The sequence below is a fragment of the Tiliqua scincoides genome, chromosome 5 (assembly GCF_035046505.1).
Source record: "Tiliqua scincoides isolate rTilSci1 chromosome 5, rTilSci1.hap2, whole genome shotgun sequence".
In the NCBI taxonomy this organism is placed as follows: Eukaryota; Metazoa; Chordata; class Lepidosauria; order Squamata; family Scincidae; genus Tiliqua; species Tiliqua scincoides.
In genome coordinates, this window is record NC_089825.1 from 133,996,744 (window position 1) to 134,015,555 (window position 18,812).

Below are 18,812 nucleotides of genomic sequence, written 5' to 3' on the forward strand. Positions count from 1 at the left end.
GTTGCGCGCACCTGGCGTTGCCATGGGAACGAAGGGCGTTTTCACCTTGGCGGTTCATTTTGAACTCCTGCGCTCCACTGCGAGAACCGTCACGCCGGGGAAGGAATGGGGGTAGGAAACGGGGTATTTTTTTTTTCCCTTCAAACTAACCGCCGACTGAAATTTATACTCCGTTACCATGGCAACGCCGGACGCATGCGCACTAGTGCCGCAGGGAGGCGGGGCAACACGCGTGAAGTCAGCGGGCGGGGGGGGCGCGGCGGAGTAGCCGCCATAGAAGTGAGCGGCTCTCGTCCTAGAGTGTCTCTGCAGGAGTGAGTTCTGCTTCCGGCTGTGCTGTCTGAGGGGACGAGCGATGGAGTCGGTGCTGAGCGAGGTGGTGGCGCTGGAGGACCTGCAGGTGAGGCAGTGAGCGGGGGTAAACTGCGCCTGGCGGGGGAGGCTCTGTCTGCGGGTCTCGGGTACTGCTGGCGAGGCCTGTGCCTGCCTGGAGCTGGGCTGGGCTGGGTGGGCTGAGCCAGTTTGCCCTCTTGAGCTCCCAGCCTGCCCTCTCCCTCCACAAGGGAGCTCCTCAGCCACCTCCCTTCCAGCGGCTCCCTCCCTCCTCAGGCCTGGCAGGCGCCCCTCCCCCTGTTAGCCTCTTCCCTCTCCCAAGCCAGGCTGGGCTGTCCTCCTTGTACTGCCCTGCTGGCTCCCCAGCCTTCTGACTGCTTTTTTTCCCTTTCCCCTGCTGAGGCTGGAAGCATGTACTGTGTGCATGTACAGACACATGTGCACACACACAGAGACAGACACACACCCAGAGTGGCAGACACAAGAGTGCCACCCACAACGCACACATAACAACAACAACAACAACAACAACAGGTATTTATATACTGCCTTTCTTGGTCTTTATTCAAGACTTTATTCAAGGCGGTTTACATAGGCAGGCTTTATTTAAATCCCGTATTAAATAGGGATTTTTACAATTTTTGAAAGAAGGTTCTTTCTTTCAAGAGCCACTACATTCAGGTGTTTCATTCCGATCTGGCTTCACATTCTGGCCTCCATCCTCCCACGCTCAGAGCAGATGGAATAGCTCGGCTTCAGCTTGTCGGCTGCTTCAAGGTTGCATAGTCACATGCAGAGACACACACACACAGAGCACCCCACATACAGAGACACACACATGCAGAGAGGCACACACAACACACACACAGAGCGGCAGACACAACACACACAGAGGTATGTGCTGCTTAACAACCTTCCTCTTAATGACACACCACATATATGGTGAAGGCCAGAGCCCAACAAAGAGGCTCCAAAAGCAAAGAGGCAGTCAGTCTCCAGCAGCCTGTGCAACCAGCAAGTGTCTGTTGACACCACAAGGGCACTAGACTGGGCTGAATGTTTGCTTACAGTTCTAGACTTGAAACAAAAACAAACACTGCAGTATGAACCACAGTAAATAAGGACTTACGGAAGCACTGGGGTGGACAGATCACTCACACTCACACTTGCGCAACTAAACAGAAATGTTTTGAGCCTTTGCCATAGAACCATGAGGGAAGTAGGGAGTTCCATAGTTTTGGTGCCACTGCAGAGAAGGCTCACCTCTCCCATGCTGCCATCCCACTAACTTGGGTAGCTGAAGCAATTGAAGTGTCTTTTGTTCAGGGGCAAGTAGCAGTTTCTTTAACTGTACCCACTTTAGAGACATAATAAATGGTTTTCCCCCCAAATTGAGGGGGGAATCTTGGAAAGGAGCCAGAGCAGTGCCTCATACAGAGCCATAGCTCATTTTGAGTGGGTATCTGAGACCTTTTCAAGGCATACTTCTCTTGTAGCACACAGCCTGGTAATGACTGCTGTAGGTTGGAGAGATTCCTCCTGCCTTGTGTGCACACGCTCTTTTCTGCACCCCCTCCTTTTAGCATAGGAGTGGGCAAACATTTTGGCAGGAGGGCCACATCATCCCTCTGACACTGTGTTGGGGGCTGAATAAATTTACATAAATGAATATATTAGAGCTGAAACTTATATGAATGAATGAAGATCTTGCAATGGCTCAAGGCCTATAAAAGTCCTTGCACAAAGCAAGGCTGGCCTTTCCTTCATTACCACGGCTGCATCACAGTGCTTGTCCCACAGCTCATATGAGAAGTCAAACAGTCATCTTCATGCTGAGAGTAGTTGTGCCAGGCCAGCCTGGGCTCCTGCAAGTCTCTAGAGGACAAGAAGCTTATTGGAGACTGGGGCTCCCCATGGGCTGGATTGTGAGTTCCTGAGGGCTGCAAGTGACCCCCAAGCCAGCGTTTGGGCACCCCTCTTTTAGCATAAGGAATTTTTCTTCTTCTGATGTGTTTAGCTTCTTGTGATCACTGTGGTTTTGCCTGTTCTGTAAATCCCGGTTAGCAACTTCTTTTTAAGACCATTCTGAGGACAGACAAATTCTGAGGGAATAGAATAGACTCCTCTTTCTCCACACTGTGTGAAGTTATTTACTGACAAGGAATAATGAGCTACCTTTTTCTTCCTGTAGGTCCAGGCTTTAGGGAGCTAACCTTTGCAAGAAAGCCCTTCCCTGTCCAGCAGAAGTCATAATTATCTACTGTTGTGGAATCCTTTCCATGTTGACTGATCAGCCGCGATATTGTCAGCTGCCTCCTTATGCAATTGCTACACGTTGCAAAAGATTGAGACACAGTGTCTGCTCAGAGGAACTATTTGCATATTGGATTGGGAAGAGGCTTTCCCTGTAGTTTCACCAATGCGGTTTTCTATGTTTCAAAGGGAAGGAAGAAATTGTCATGGAGGTGTGCTGGATTCAAGTCACTTGCCAAAATTGGTATGTTTGATAGTGACAGGAAGATTTGCTAGCATTAGAGGAGCATTGCTTCCAAGTGGCTTAGTGAGATTGCCTGTCAACTTGCAGCTTCTGGATGATTGTTGAGAGCAACCCTGTGAGGAAGCATTTTACAGTCTGGTATCTGGTAGTGATATAGAGGGAAATGACCTAGAAAGCCAATCCGCTAGGTGGCCCCAAATTACTTTGAGTAACTCTTGTGGCTGGAGTCTACCTATACTATATTCCAGTGGTTCCTAAACTTTTGACTGGTGGCTCCCTTTACCTGCTGAGCCACTGGCTGTGGTTTCCTATTAGGGCTGCAATCCCATACATTGTGTAGGGTGGCATGTTTATCCACAAGGATTCCATGGCTTCCCTGGCTGGTTTCCACGGCTACCCAGGGAGCCACCGCTCACATTTTGGGAACCACTGCTATATTCTCTTGTGTGCTGGTCCCATTGAGCTCAGTGGGATTTCTCTGTATGTGTAGGGGTTGCAGCTTTAGAGTAGGGCTGAACTCTGCAAGAAAGTGGTGTTTAACTGTAACTTTCCCTTCACTGTGACTTTGTTTTTTTCTGCACTCATTAAAGGATGCCTTGATAGCAAGATGCTAGAGTTGGTGCTGATAACAGTTCATGGCCCACTTGCTTAGGTCAGTTTGGCACTGGGAGGATGAACGAAAATGGCCAACGCCTGCTAGAGTTTTGCTGTCATCACAGTCTCTGTGTCAGCAACACATTCTTCAACACAAAGCCCCAACATAGAGTCTCTTGGAGACATCCAAGATCAAAGCACTGGCACCAGCTCGACCTGATCCTCACCAGACGCTCCAGCCTTCCCAGCATCAAGATCACACGCAGTTATCATGGTGCTGCCTGCGACACTGACCACTCCCTGGTGTGCAGCAGAGTGAAACTGCAAACAAAGCGACTGTATCACGCGAAAAAGGAAGGGAGACCTCGCATTGATACCAGCAAGACCCGGGATCAGAGAAAAGTGGAGGAATTTGCACAAGCGCTTGAGGAATCTCTTCCAGGCCCGGCCGACGCAAACGCATCCAACAGATGGGAACATTTCAAGAATACCGTTTACAACACCGCCTTGTCCATATTCGGCAAGAAGACCAACAAGACGGCAGACTGGTTTGAAGCCCACTCTGAGGAGTTGACACCAGTCATTGAGGAAAAGAGGAGAGCTCAAGCAGCATACAAGGCCTGTCCCAGTGAGCGCAACCTGCAGGTCCTCCGAACTGCTCGCAGCAAAGTCCAACAGACTGCCAGGAGATGTGCTAACGACTACTGGCTCCAGCTCTGTTCCGAGATACAGATAGCAGCTGACACGGGCAACATCAAGGGGATGTATGATGGTATCAAGCAGGCCCTAGGTCCAACACAGAGGAAAATTGCCCCTCTGAAGTCTGCCACAGGCGAGGTCATCCAGGATCGGGCGCAGCAGATGGAACGCTGGGTGCAGCACTACTCTGAGCTATATTCCAGAGAAAATGTAGTCACCGAAGAAGCACTGAACAACATTGAGTGCCTGCCTGTGCTGGAAGAGCTTGACAGTGAACCAACCCTAGAAGAACTTCACGTGGCCCTGGACTCCCTTGCCTTTGGCAAGGCACCTGGAAAAGACAGCATCCCTGCTGAAGTCCTAAAATGCTGCAAAGAGATCATCGTCACTGAGCTGCATGAAATCCTCTGTCTCTGCTGCAGAGAAGGTGGAGTACCTCAAGACATGAGGGATGCAAACATCATCACGCTGTACAAGAACAAAGGTGACAGGGGTGACTGCAACAACTACCGCGGCATCTCTCTCCTTAGCGTTGTAGGAAAGCTGTTTGCCCGAGTTGTACTAAAGAGGCTCCAGGTACTTGCAGAGAGCGTCTATCCAGAATCGCAGTGTGGATTCCGAGCCAACAGGTCCACCACTGATATGGTATTCTCCCTTAGACAACTGCAGGAGAAATGCAGGGAACAACGACAGCCACTCTTTATATCCTTCATAGATCTCACAAAGGCTTTCGACCTGGTCAGCAGAGACGGCCTCTTCAAGATTCTCCCCAAGATTGGATGTCCACCCAGGCTCCTCAGCATCATCAGATCTTTTCACAAGGACATGAAGGGCACTGTTGTCTTCGATGGCTCCACATCAGACCCTTTTGACATCCGAAGCGGAGTGAAGCAGGGCTGTGTTCTTGCACCAACCTTGTTTGGGATTTTCTTCGCTGTCCTGCTGAAGCAGGCCTTTGGAACTGCAACAGAAGGCATCTATCTCCGGACCAGATCAGACGGAAAGCTCTTCAACCTCTCCAGACTGAGAGCAAAATCCAAAGTCCAGCTGAAATGTCTGCGTGACTTCCTCTTTGCCGACGATGCAGCTGTCACTACCCACTCTGCCAAAGATCTCCAGCAGCTCATGGATCGTTTTAGCAAGGCCTGCCAAGATTTTGGACTGACAATCAGCCTGAAGAAAACACAGGTCATGGTTCAGGATGTGGACTCACCTCCCTGCATTACAATCTCTGAGCATGAACTGGAGGTTGTCCATGACTTTGTGTACCTTGGCTCAACGATCTCCGACACTCTTTCTCTCGATACCGAGCTAAACAAGCGCATCGGTAAAGCAGCTACCACGTTTTCCAGACTCACAAAGAGAGTCTGGTCCAACAAGAAGCTGACGGAACATACCAAGATCCAGGTCTACAGAGCTTGCGTCCTGAGTACACTTCTGTACTGCAGCGAGTCATGGACTCTTCGCTCACAACAGGAGAGGAAACTGATCGCTTTCCACATGCGCTGCCTCCGACGCATCCTCGGCATCACCTGGCAGGACAAAGTTCCAAACAACACAGTCCTGGAACGTGCTGGAATCCCTAGCATGTATTCACTGCTGAAACAGAGACGCCTGCGTTGGCTTGGTCATGTTGTGAGAATGGATGATGGCCGGATCCCAAAGGATCTCCTCTATGGAGAACTCGTGCAAGGAAAGCGCCCTACAGGTAGACCACAGCTGCGATACAAGGACATCTGCAAGAGGGATCTGAAGGCCTTAGGGATGGACCTCAACAAGTGGGAAACCCTGGCCTCTGAGCGGCCCGCTTGGAGGCAGGCTGTGCAGCATGGCCTTTCCCAGTTTGAAGAGACACTTTGCCAACAGTCTGAGGCTAAGAGGCAAAGAAGGAAGGCCCATAGCCAGGGAGACAGACCAGGGACAGACTGCACTTGCTCCCGGTGTGGAAGGGATTGTCACTCCCGGATTGGCCTTTTCAGCCACACTAGACGCTGTGCCAGAACCACCTTTCAGAGCGCGATACCATAGTCTTTCGAGACTGAAGGTTGCCAATACAATGATAGCAAGTGGGAGTTTTGTTTGGTACCGTGCATTGCGTTTACCCTGGAGGTGTTGACTTTGGTCCAAAATGTGGTGAACAGTCAAAACTTTGGAGTCTCTGGTCAATTTTTGTCTGGCTTGTACAATCACCATATGTACAGGACTGGAGTTGTGTGTTTTGGACTCTGTATAATTTAAAACCAGTTTTCACATCTGCCAGGATTGTGAAGGCAGGTTTCAAAAACATGTGCAATGTTTGGTAGTATCTCAGAAGACTAAGTACAGATGTGTTGAAAAGCGAAGCTTGTGCAAAAAGGAAACTTGTGTAAATTGAGATCAGTGATGAAATGTCTCTTGGTGTAGTATGGTTTGTTTTCCTATTGGCCTGAGGGAACCAAGTTGTAGCTGATGTGAGGAGCAAAAAGTGATGGAATGTGTGCGATGCCACTAGGACATTCAAAGTTGAATCCCCAGCTTCTCCAGGTAAAACTGGGAAAGGCCCCCTGCTTGAAATCCTAGAGAGCCTTTGCTAGTCAGAGTATAGGCAATACTTAGCTCGGGAGACCAAGAGTTTAGCTCCATAAAGCAGCTCTGTGACTTCACTTGGTGACTTGTCAGCCAGGGTTGATTGACTTAAGTGGCTAAAAAGAAGGGGCAATTTAAGTTGTGTTTCTAATAGTTTCTGAACAGGAATGCTGTGACAATTAAATTTGAGCCTGAGTGTGGACCTTTATTCCTCCTTCCTCTTCTCGGAGGCAAATTGGGGTTGCTCCCTGGGCCGTCCTGCAGAGGGAGCAATTGCATTTCCTCTGACTTGGTAGCACTAAGTCAGTGTTGCAGATGCACATCTCTAACAAAAGCCCTGTGCAGCCTCACTTTCATGTTCCAGAGCATGTCAATGATGCTGTCGCTGAATGCTCCGTAGCGGCACTTTCATTACGGCTCTGTGTTTTGGGGATGAGAACCAGGCGGAATGGTGAGCACAATGACTAGATCTTCCATGTTGGCAGATGGAACAGAGTGTCCTCTCCAGTGCACGAAGCCTGGGTAAGGTAGATACGGAGGATAGACAAATCCCCCCTCTCCACATCGCTGAAATGGTCCAATGGAAAGGCAGAAGCCAATACGATTGGTGCCATTTAGTTATTTGATTTTTCTCTGTAAACCGCTTTGTGAACTTTGAGTTGAAAAGCGGTATATAAATACTGTTGATTGTTGTGCCAGCAGCGTCATAGGAGTTGCCAGAACGTGACTGTGTTCAGCCATGAACTGCCTCAGGTTCCAGATTTTGCTTTGAGATTGACTCCTGAAGCCTTTTCCATAACTGGATGTAGCCACAAGGCAGTGGAGGTTTGGGATCAGAGTTTTCCTTCTCTCAGATGAGCTGCCTTTCCAGGCTGACGTGTCCCATCTACCTGGTGGCTGTTCAGTTGCCTCTTACGACAAGTACAGCCAAACTGAGGGCCTATTCTTATCCCCAGCCCCCAGGGGAACTGTAGATCTTATTACACTATATATGACTGGTATGTAGAGTTGCAAAACTCTAGGATCACTGCAGCTCTGGCTTTCAAAGTAGACTTGAAGTGGGTCATGCAGAAGGGCCCTGTGGCGGCTGGTCATCTTCTACGGGCCTGTGTTACCACCACAGTCTAGTTCCTTACCTTTATTCATCTTGGACTGTACACTTTCTGAAGAAAACAATTATTTATGGGGTGAATTTCTGTGAAAGCTATCTCCGTGTGGTGTGAACTGTGGCACCTCGTTCACTTGTGTAAGCCATTGTTGAAGGTTGCATGTGTGTTGTCCTGGACCGGGGCTGGGAGACTGAGGAACTTTGTATCTGATACTGACACAGTATCGGCTGTGAGTAACTGGTTGGGTATGTTTGGCCCAGGGAGTTATCAGCCGCTAATTCTTCTCTCTGAAGAATCTAGGCCCTCCAATAAGGTCATACCCTCCCAGTTGCCCGCCCCTTTGAGAGTGAACTGGAGGACTCTTCTGGGCATTGTGTAGGTGTTTCCAGGTTTTTGGGCAGCTGTTTCACAATTAAGCTGTTTAAACAGCTCTGTTTACGTGGGAAGTGGAAAGGGTGCTTCATGGCAAACGTTGTGATCTCCTTGAGGGGCTATTTTGAGTAAATGTGGACTTTTGAGCAGGTATGTGAGAGGACTCTTCCACTTGGAAAGGCTTTTGGCTGACCTTGACCATCCTAGCAAATCTGTTCAGGAATTGGCTCCCTTGTAAAGGTCATCATCCTTGTAGGAGGGAAACTCTTCCCCATGTCTTCAGGTTCACTTCTGAGCCTTTTATTAGACAAGGTGCAATTAGCCATTCTCTCCCACCATCAGGAGCAAGCAGTTCAAGTACACGTGGAGCAAAGAGTCCACTCTGACCCTCCGGAACTGCCTCGTGCAACCCGCCCAGATCTCTCTGTCAACTGGGAGACAAAAGATCAGTGTTTGGTTTCTGACAGCACAATCCCGGTCACAGAGGTGCTGCTTGTGCTTTTTTATTTTCTTGGTTCTTGCATAATGCTGCACAAAAGATCCGGCTGGAGAGCCTGTTCCTGTTGGGGGTGATTCTTTGTCTGGGAATGATGTGTTCTCACCAGGCACTCTGTGCTTTTTTTCCAGAAAAGGAAAAAAAAATCTGCACCCCAGTGGTCAAAGAAGAACTGAATACTGTCAGTTGTTCACATGTGCCGTACTCCTTTTACATGAATTTTTACTGCTGTTTAGTTTACCCTGGTCTTGCTAGCTGTGCAGAAGGGTAAGGAGTGATGCTAACATCTATATTAGCCAGGCAGTTATCCCAGGTCATGGTGGTTGGGGTGGGGACAGAGGCAGGCCTCTCCAGGCAGCTACTGTTATAAAGAGAGGAGAGCAGTTTGTCTCCTTTTGTATCCTGAAATCAGGATAGAATCCAATCTCCCTTGACTGCTCCTTCTGTGAGAGTCAAATATCCACCCATCATGGTTCTTAGGCCTCCAATCCTGTCCGAACCACAAGACCATTGTCAGAGACCCTGCTTTGTGTCCCTCTGCCATTGGAGATACAGCAGTTGAATGCCAGGAATAGGACTTTCTTGTTGAGGCACCAAGACCCTGCTCTGGGAAATCTGCTGGGCTCCATCTCTGCTTGTCTGGGGCAGGCAGTGAAAGCATTCTTATTTCAGTGTGCCTTGAGGATGCTTTTTTAATAGTTCAATCTCTTACAAGGATGTTTCTGTGAATGTGTTTTGCTGAATTTCTTTTAATGTTGTCTGGCTTTTACATTGGTTGAGCATCTTCTTCTAGATGGAAGTGTTTAGAATTGGGAACCTACTTTCGGCTGCTCTGTTTCTCCTCTGCAGTTTGTGTTCAGTCTACTCTATCCCTTTCTGGTGGTTCAGCAAGTTTTGCAGAAGGCTGGAAAAGAAATCTGATGGATCCTCAGACCTTTCCCTCTCTGTGCAGAGAGACTACCCACCATGTTTGGAATACTTGGTTATGTCTTGTTTTCTCTCTTCCCCCTGCAGTATTCGAAGAGGGCTCAGTTGGAAGAAGGGTTGGTGGCAGCTTTTCAGCTGCCAGCAAGTTGATTCTGTTGACATAGGCCTGGCCTGCTGAATGAGACATTCTATATAATCACCAGATTAGGGTTATTCTTTTTTTCCCCAGGTTTGGGGTGGGGAGGGGCTTTCCTGCATCTTAAACATAAGAGGCAGAAATCCAATAAGCAAAACTGGATTGCTGGCAAGACCAGAACTATATCTGCTAAAAGGTGAGGGTGTTTTTTTTTTTTTTTTCTGAGATGTTCTACTCTGGTGAGCTTCCAGAGGTGTTATGATGCCAGCTGAACATCTTGATTAATTGGAGGTGGGACTGCTGGGGCCACGGAATTAATGAAATGTGTTTTTCCAGCTCTGTGCACTTCATGGTAATCTGTATGGGTTAACATGTCAAAGTGGAAGAGAAATCTATAGACCGCCAAGGGATTTCAGAGGGTTGAGAATGGAATGGAAATGACTGGAAAACCATTTCTAGCATGGTGTCCCTGAATGGCCCTGGGCAAATTGCATTAGTTGGCTTCAGTTCCGTCCTCCTTGAAATGGGAACAGTAGTACTTTGCAAACTTAAACAAGCTATGAAAATAGTAGATGTTAACTGTACCTTGCTTTACAGCTAATATTGTACAGTGCTTTTAATTGTATTCTTGTTTTTGGCACTTGCCTTGCTCTTAAGGCAGTAGTTTTCAAACTGTCGGGGAGAGTTTGAGAGCCACTAAGTCTTTGCTGCAGGGGCAGGGGAGGGGAGGAGACGTGATGCCCAGCATCACGACTACTTCCTGTTTTTTGATTGCAAAACCAGAAGTGGTTGTGATTGCCTTCTGGAGGGGTCTGCGCTCCGTGGGGAGCCCTGCTGAGACTGGCACTGGGCTCCCCTAACCCCCGGGGAGGCTGCTGCAGGCGGCGGGGAGTGGCAGCGCACCTCTGCACCCAGATCAGAGGGGCGGTGCTGGACATGGTGTCTCTACCTTCCCCTCCTCCCCGCCCCTTAAGGGAGAATTGCTGAGGGCTCTCAGGCTGGGGTGACGCAATGCCCCAGTTTGAAAACCACTAGTCTTAAGGGGTTTTGGTGGTGACACACACATCGGCTCACTCTGAGCTGAACTGAGCAAATTGGTCAGTACTGTTGCCTGTACTCATATAGTCTAGCATTTTTTTGAATTTTTTACTTTTTTTGGCATGGCGCTATTCACTCGAATGATAGTGTAAATATGTTTTTAGGCTTTTATATACACTGGCCAGTGTAAAGAAAGGCTATGATTCACTTTAAGGCAATATTTGCTTTACAGTGGTGATCTGAAACCTAATCCGCTGTATTAGCAAGGTATTTGTGTATTTGCAATACAGCAGGAATGTCTATACTTTTACATAAGAACAGCCCCACTGGATCAGGCCATAGGCCCATCTAGTCCAGCTTCCTGTATCTCACAGCGGCCCACCAAATGCCCCAGGGAGCACACCAGGTAACAAGAGACCTCATCCTGGTGTCCTCCCTTGCATCTGGCATTCTGACATAGCCCATTTTTCCTTCTGACTCCCTGCCTCAGGTCCACACCAGAGTTTCAAACCACACAGTTCAGGTCCCCCGTGCCCCATAGGCAGAGAAGAATCAGTCATCTATGCTGGACTGAGAGGGATTTTATTGTATGTGGGATAAATAGCAGTTCACTCACATCCTAGCCTCTACACTCTGCTCTCTAGCTTTTATGACCTGCTGTGTTGGGGCTCTGTTAAGTTGACCTCATTGCCATGTTGTTGTTTTTAAAGGCTTCAGAAATTCACTTAGATGAGAAGTGCACGTCCCCTACTCTTGCAATACTACTGTGATTGGAGTGGTAGACATTGCTCTTTTCTCTCTCCACTCACTGCAGCTCTCCTCTGTTTTGTTTTTCCCTTTGCTCCGCCCCAGAGATTTGAAAAGAAGTACAATGCGGAGGTAAATGCAGGCAGTGTCTCCAAAGGGACCAAATTTGAGTATGCCTGGTGCTTGGTTCGCAGCAAGTACAATGAGGACATCAAGAAGGGCGTTGTACTCCTTGAAGGTGAGCAGTCCAGTTGAGCCACCACTGAATTAACTCCCAATTTTCCCTGCTGAAGGGGTTCCTCAGCTCGGTTGGTCTACTCAGTAGGGAAGCAGTTGTCAAAAAACCATACTGGGAATAAATATTTTAAAACAGTAATTAGGAAGGCTCCTTCTCACCCTTGCTCTGAACTCTTTCCCACTAACAGGGGTAAGGGTTGGAGCAGAAGGGATTGGAGAAGAGCCTTGGTGGAAAGGTGTTGACCCAGCTCAGAGCATGGTCTGTCTTGCCAGTCTTTAAGGACGATACTTTGAACTGTAGACCATGATGGGTGGTGGGTTTCATAGGGATTTAGTTGGGGTTGCTTGAGTTTAAGTTTATATTGGCTTTATTTTGCTTCATAAGCTCTTGAGGTCTTGGTGATGGAGAAATCCACATTACCCCCCTGCTTTTTTAGAAAAGGTGATTATCTAGAGTAAGCAAACTTTCTTCTCTTCACCCTTAGATCTGTTGCCAAAAGGGAACAAAGAAGAGCAGCGTGACTATGTCTTCTATCTCGCAGTGGCCAATTACCGGCTGAAGGTGAGCTTGCTGGTGGCCTACTAGTCTCCTCTTTCATAAATTACCAGCTTCATTTTCCAGTGAGTCATGTCAGATGATCCTATGGATCCCTGCTTGCCTCACAGGAGGAAGGGGCAAAGGAGCATTGCTCTCATCCTTCTTCCTGAGTGCCATTCTTCTTTCCTTCACTTTTTCAGTGTAAAGAAAGGTTGGTTCTCCTGTCTCCGTCTTCTCTTACTATTCTAACACATTCTTTCCCCCTAAGGGTCTTGGGGTTGGGGTTGCTAATTACCGATTCCTAGCTTGGCATTTAGATCACTCCATAATATGTGCAGTGTGGATTTTGGTCTGATCACCAGCTCTCACTGAAACTAGGAGGCTGAAAAGATGAGTTATGGAAAAGGCCAGTGATCTTGCAAACCATCTCTTCAGGGATCTCTTCTATACAGTAAAAGCAGAAGCTCTTGCTATGGGTTGAATCCCCTACGCCCAGTGTGAGGCCTCCCTGTGGGGAGAGGGGAGGGCCCACCCGGCCTTTCCCTTATGGAGGCCTCAGACTAGTTCACCAGAAGAAAGGGGGGGTTATGTCACCTGGCTCCCCCTCTTTGAGTTGGCAGCATTTGCCAGAGTCAGGAGCAGGGGCTGCTGTCAGCAGATCCTCCTGCCTGCTCTTCTAACTCCCAACTGCCTTGTCATCCCTAGCCTCCAGGTTTATGTAGGGCAGACCCCTCCCCTTTGGCCCCTCCCCTTCCCTCACAGGGATGGTACAAAAAGGGTGTGTCTCTGGGACTGCCCTCCCCTGGGATGACCACAACTCCTCCCCCTCCTCTCTGTTTTCCTCCCACCTCCTCTCACCTGGAGCTGCCAGGGTTGTTCCTGAGATGTCTGGGAAGGCTGCTGCCTCTGCTCTGGTCTCTGCCTTTGGGGGGTGGGCTGGCCCTGCCCACCTGGGTCCTGTAGCGCTGCAGACGACGTTGGGAGGTCCAGCTGTAGGCTCCTGATGTCATATCCAGGTGCCCTGCCCGGCAAGGCATGACCCGGTTGGCTGGGCAAGGGAGTGCTCCCCTTCACCCCCGAGGCAGGGGAGGGGCGGCTGCCCAGCAGCCGAATGGCCTGTGTCCTGTCTCCCCCCTCCCTCCTTCAAGGCGGAGAGAGAAGTGGGGGGTTTGGCGCGCAGTGTTCCTCTGCTGCGCTTTGCTGCCCACAGGAGTGCATAGGCAGTGTATAGGGAGGTGGCCCCATGTTCCCCCAGCTTCCTCCCTGATCCTCTGGCCCTGAAGTCTTCTCCCTGGGTAAGTTGGGGACCTGTGGGAGGAGGGGAACCCCGACACCCAGTGAAACAAAACAACCTTTTACATGGCCTGAATGTAAAGTGGCCCTTGTGAATCCTTCTCTGATTTTTGGAGTGCCAGGGACTGCAGACTGAGAAGTTCCAGAGTATAGAGCTCTAGCTTTTGGAAGAAACTCTGTTTGACAGTGCTGGGCAAAGTTGTATTTACCTTTCTCCTTCCCCCTTACCAAGTCTTGGTTGGTAATTAAGAGTGTGTATCAAAAGTAAACAATAAAGTTGCCTGGATGTTTATGTATCTCTGGTATTATCTCTGAGATCACAGAAGGAATGGGTGGATGGGCAAGGGGCTAACTGAATTGGACTTAACTCTGACCAAGGGGTGGTTATCCTTGTATGGCAGGGCACATGCAAAAGCTCTGCTTCTCCTGCTGCTCAGCCCTTCCTTATCTCTTCTCAGCTAATTCCAGCTTCATAAACCTTGTTGAAGTCAGGGTGGTGCCTGGGCACATCAATCTTCGCCGAGCCTGTTATCTCTTATGCTTTATGGACTGCAAGACCAGCACATCATAACTCTTCAATTGTGGGCCGCGGAGGCAACAGTGTAGATAAGGGGATTGCCTTGGAGTGTGGGGGAGGTGCCATGCAGGACACAGCTGGGCAAGGGTGCAGTAGATGGCAGAAGTCCTGGGCAACTTATTTTATGCACTAAAACAGTTGGGTTTGGATGCATATTCTAAACACAGGTGCATTTGTTCTCTGTGACAGGAGTATGAGAAAGCTCTGAAGTGTATCCGGGGGCTGCTGAAGACGGAGCCGAACAACACGCAGGCTTTGGAGCTGGAGAAACTCATCAACAAAGCTATGCAGAAAGGTCAGTGGGCTAGTTGGAGGGGAGGTTCCACCTCTTTGTTTCCCCTGTAGGTATTCAGGAAGACAGTATTGGAATGTCCAACTGTTTCTGTCTGGTTAGATCAAATTATGCCTTAAAATATTGCCTGTATTTTTCATCGGGCAATGGGAATATTGGTGGCCAGACAGTGCCCCAGCAGAGGCCCACAAGAACTGGTAAGCTCTCACCAGTGCTTGTGCCCAAACTGGGCTGGGTCTAGAAGCTGCTCCTCTTCCTCCTCAAAGTATGTTGGTTATCTGTGGGGAATTCTTGGTTACCCTGGCAACAGGCTCTTTGTAGAATACAGTTCAAAGATCTTTCGATCCTTCACTGGCACTCAAAGACATCCTCGTTTTTTTCTGCAGATGGCCTGGTCGGCATGGCAATCGTCGGTGGCATGGCGCTGGGTGTGGCGGGACTGGCTGGCCTCATCGGCTTGGCTGTCGCCAAGTCAAAACCCTAACAGGCCTATCGTTCTCAGCTAGAGTGTCCTGGCCCAGCACCTGAGAGCCGAACTCTGCAGAGAAGTTAAGGGACAATAAAAACACGTGAAAGCCATTAACCCAAGTGATTTCTCTGTTCCCATCCTCCTGGCTAACTGTAGCACTCATAGTGGGGGCTAAGTGGCAATTTGGCTCTGCGAGCACAATATGGAATTAGGGTGTCCTGCGGGGTAGTGGCTTTGCTCCAATAACCAAAGTTTCATGCTGTATAACCCATGCTGCAGTCTATCCTCTCTAATTGATGGGTTTGTGTGAGCAAGTCTGTTAGCAATGGGGGGGAGGGGCTAACTCTCACTTGTGACAAAACAGCAAAGGCTTAGAGGGCCCTGTTGCCTGGGATAGAAGCTGCAGAATAGTTGGGGAGAAAATGTTTGGCAAGCTGGAGAAGGCCGCAGTGAGTTTGTCTCTCTGACCAGCTCCAGGATCTTCCTTGATGGGACTTAATTGTTGCTCTGACCCCACGCCAGGGAGAAAAGAGCTTTCTTAGAGTTGCAGTTCTCTTTCTGGAGAGATAGGGAAGGCACCTTTTTGACTGTTTCCTCTGCCACATGCACAAGCATGCCCCAAGCATCCTCCCCTGTCCCTATAATGCACAGCATGGACACCCAGTTGATGTGCATAGGCACAGACTTGCAGCCTTCTTAACACTATTGTAGCACTTTGTTTCTTTGGATTTCCTCCTTGCAGCTAGTGAAGGGGTTCTGTGTGTTTTTCTGCCCCTCTTATTTTGTGGAGCCAGAGGAATGTATCCCAACAAGAGTCATCTGCCTTACCTTCTGGAATGGTTTTGGGAGGGTTCAGAGTTGTCTTGGGCTTATAGGATGAAGGAGAAGGAATTCTAGACTGCCTTGTGTTGTAGTGCATCTGTGTCTGAGATGGTAGTGGAGGATTATTTTAGAAAACTCTCCTACCAACCTGGCGGAATAGACTTCCTTTAGCAATATGTTGAATTTCAGATGGATGTTCAGATCATAGTATCAGGGAAAAATGGCTCTCTTTTTTTCCAGTAACAAATCATCTTGCTCATTTAATAGCTGCTTTTATATTGTTCCAAGCCTCTGGTGGACATGAGGCTGGAGTGTGAATAAAAAGTTACAGACTCTGCCTGGATTTGGTTTTTTTAATTTCTACTTCTCTGAGGACCAGACACTAACAGTCCATCAGTGTCGTGAAACCAACTAGCTAATGCTGGAATTGTCCTGTCTTCCTTCTGCAAGTGACTTGCTACATCCTTGGGCATTTACCAGGATCTCCAGCAATCATAAGGCACCTGCCACTTTACCATGAACTCTGGAACTTTGGCAGCAGAGTGGTGCTTAATAGTTGTAGAGTGGCTCATGCCAAGTGCCACAGTCAAGAAAAGATCAATCTTCAAGAGTGAGTAGCTGGCCTCTTCACAAGGGGTGGGGGGGAAGGGAGGGAGTGACAATGGAAACTGGAAATGCTGTAATTGATTGCACGTGAGCAGGTAGATGCCAGCATCTTGGCAGAGTCCTCTTGCCTGGTGTATACAGAGGTCTACAAAGCAGCCTTTGGACTGAGACTGGAGATTTTTTCCCCTTCATTGTGTCCCTTTCAGAGTTTTGCTGAGCTAGTGGAAGCAAAGCAATTCCTGGTTCGAGGAGCCTCTCGTTTCCCCCTGCCTCCATTTTTGTAGCTTTGAAATAGGTGGGGAAGAAGACTGTCCTGCTGTACCAGGTCACTGCTTCTTAAACTTCCCTAGCTAAATCACAGCAGTTGTCAAGCTGTGCTGTTGGCCCAGTAGCAGGAGTGACTTTGCACACAGTCAAGTTCCTGGTCCCCTTTCTGAAGATAGCAAATGCATCCAAAGAAAGTGAATCTGACAAAGTATTATTGAAATTAACCTAATTTAAGCTCGTCACTACTAATTTGTCTCCATGGATTCTGATGGTGCTTCATCACAATTCATTTTCTTCAGAAACATTTAATGGCAATTAACAACTTTCTGCCCAGCCCACAGGTGTACACATTTGATCCCTATTGCATATATGCAATGTTGGGCAGAAATGGCTTAAAACAGCTTGTGACTAAATAGAACTCACAACCTAGCTACTTGATTTTGTGGACATAAGGCTTATCTGCTGTGGCAGATGGTCCACATCACCTATAGATAGGTAGAGTCCTATGTCTTAAAAGCAAAAAATTCAGCATGCAAAGCTACTGCCAGTACCGAATTGCTAAATGGGGAAGAGTTTCTCATGAAAGCACCCATTAGAATGGTGAAAGTGTCCCATTCCCCCTCCCCCCAGAACACAGGTCTAGTTTAGAAAATTAGGGGTTGGTGGGATGCCCTTTCTCAGGAAATGTGAACTAGAGAACAGTTATGAGAAACTGGAAACTATAGCTCTACTTGTCTACTCTTGATTTATTCTAATTGTGGAATATAGGTTTCCTTGTACAACTTGGCACATTTGTATACATTTCAACAAGTACTATATTGGAAGAGGCATTCTGTTTTCTCTCACATGGGAAGAAATCCCTATTCTAAGATGATGCATAATAGCTGCAGGTTTTATGAACGCATGTATGGGGGAAATACGTTAAAATCTGCTGCATGCTTGAGACACCTGTTTTAGTCATTAAGGTAGGCAGGAAGTATCATCTTGGGAACAGGCATCCCTCTGCAAAATGGGAGGAATTACTCTTCTAAGGCAATGCTTGCCATGACATGGACATCATTAGAAAACAAATTGAAGCATACCGCTTCAGAATTGTTGTATAAAAATGCAATTGATTCATGAACTTAAACTGATATGATTGAACAGGTTACAGCCCTAATTAGTGGAAAGTACTCTATAAATAAATAGCACAGGCTTTCCAAGGGGCCATTCACACACATTTATTTTTGGGTGTGATCTAATGGTAGCTGTTCCATACTATCCATGAGTATTGCAGATTTGCAGTTTTCCTTGCTTCAGGATTGTGTTCTTAGTGTGTACCGAACAGTGTAGTTTGTAGTTGAACCGTTCTTTCTGATGATACTACATTTTATATCCTGCCTTTCTTACAACATGGAAGCCAAGGCACCGCACATGGAATTTCCCACTGGTCTCTCATCCTAGGAGCTAACCAGATCCAAAGCTGCAAGGCTGCTGCATCATGTGCCCTCAGACCATCTTGCATTCTTTACTCTTGTGGAATCACTTTTGACAATCCATAGGTTGCGCTCCTTGGTTTGATGCTGGACTAATTAAACTTGGGTGCTCACACAGTCCTACTCCAGCCCTTTTAATGGTGCTAGGGACAGGCTAACTGCCCCCTCAGCTGCCTCTTACCCAACTTGTTTGGTGAGCAAGTGGATGACTAAATTGGGAGCTTAAACATGCATTAAGCAATCTTGAGAGCATCCTTTTTAAAGCAGTACTTAAAGAAACCAGAATGGGAACGGATCGTTCTCTCCGCTGTGATTATATCACAGGAAATAATCGGATTAAATATAAAGAGATTTAGGTTTAAGTATCAGGAATGTTCCAGCGATAAGAATAGTTGGGTAGTGGAACAAATTACAGAGGCTGGTCCCTTTCTCCTCAAGCAGGTGTGACTGGCCCTTCATGCTAGGAAGGAGCTTTTATGAAGCTCACGCTTTCTTAAGGAACTGTTTTCAAAGGTTACCCCTTTTCAACCCATCCTTTTGCCCTCCTTGAACTTAGTGCATTTTCACAAGGAGTAAATGTGCCTGTTAAAAAGCCTCTGACTCGCATTCTGAGTCATGGGAAGGCTGTGCATGTTGTCACTGCGATTCAGAAGATCTCCCGCTCACAACCTCTGGTTGAGTCTGGGAGGTCCTCTGTGGGTCCTTCCCCTGCAGGTTGGAAAC

At 48.1% G+C, this 18,812-nt stretch overlaps 1 protein-coding gene across 1 annotated transcript; it reads left to right on the forward strand.

Annotated features, from left to right (window-relative positions):
* Positions 1–254: 254 nt before the first annotated feature.
* Positions 255–16,078, forward strand: FIS1 (fission, mitochondrial 1). The gene is made up of 5 exons (XM_066628625.1): positions 255–400; positions 11,619–11,751; positions 12,236–12,312; positions 14,348–14,453; positions 14,837–16,078. The coding sequence occupies exons 1-5, from the start codon at positions 356–358 to the stop codon at positions 14,932–14,934; spliced, it is 459 nt and encodes a 152-aa protein (XP_066484722.1). The 5' UTR covers positions 255–355; the 3' UTR covers positions 14,935–16,078.
* Positions 16,079–18,812: the final 2,734 nt, after the last annotated feature.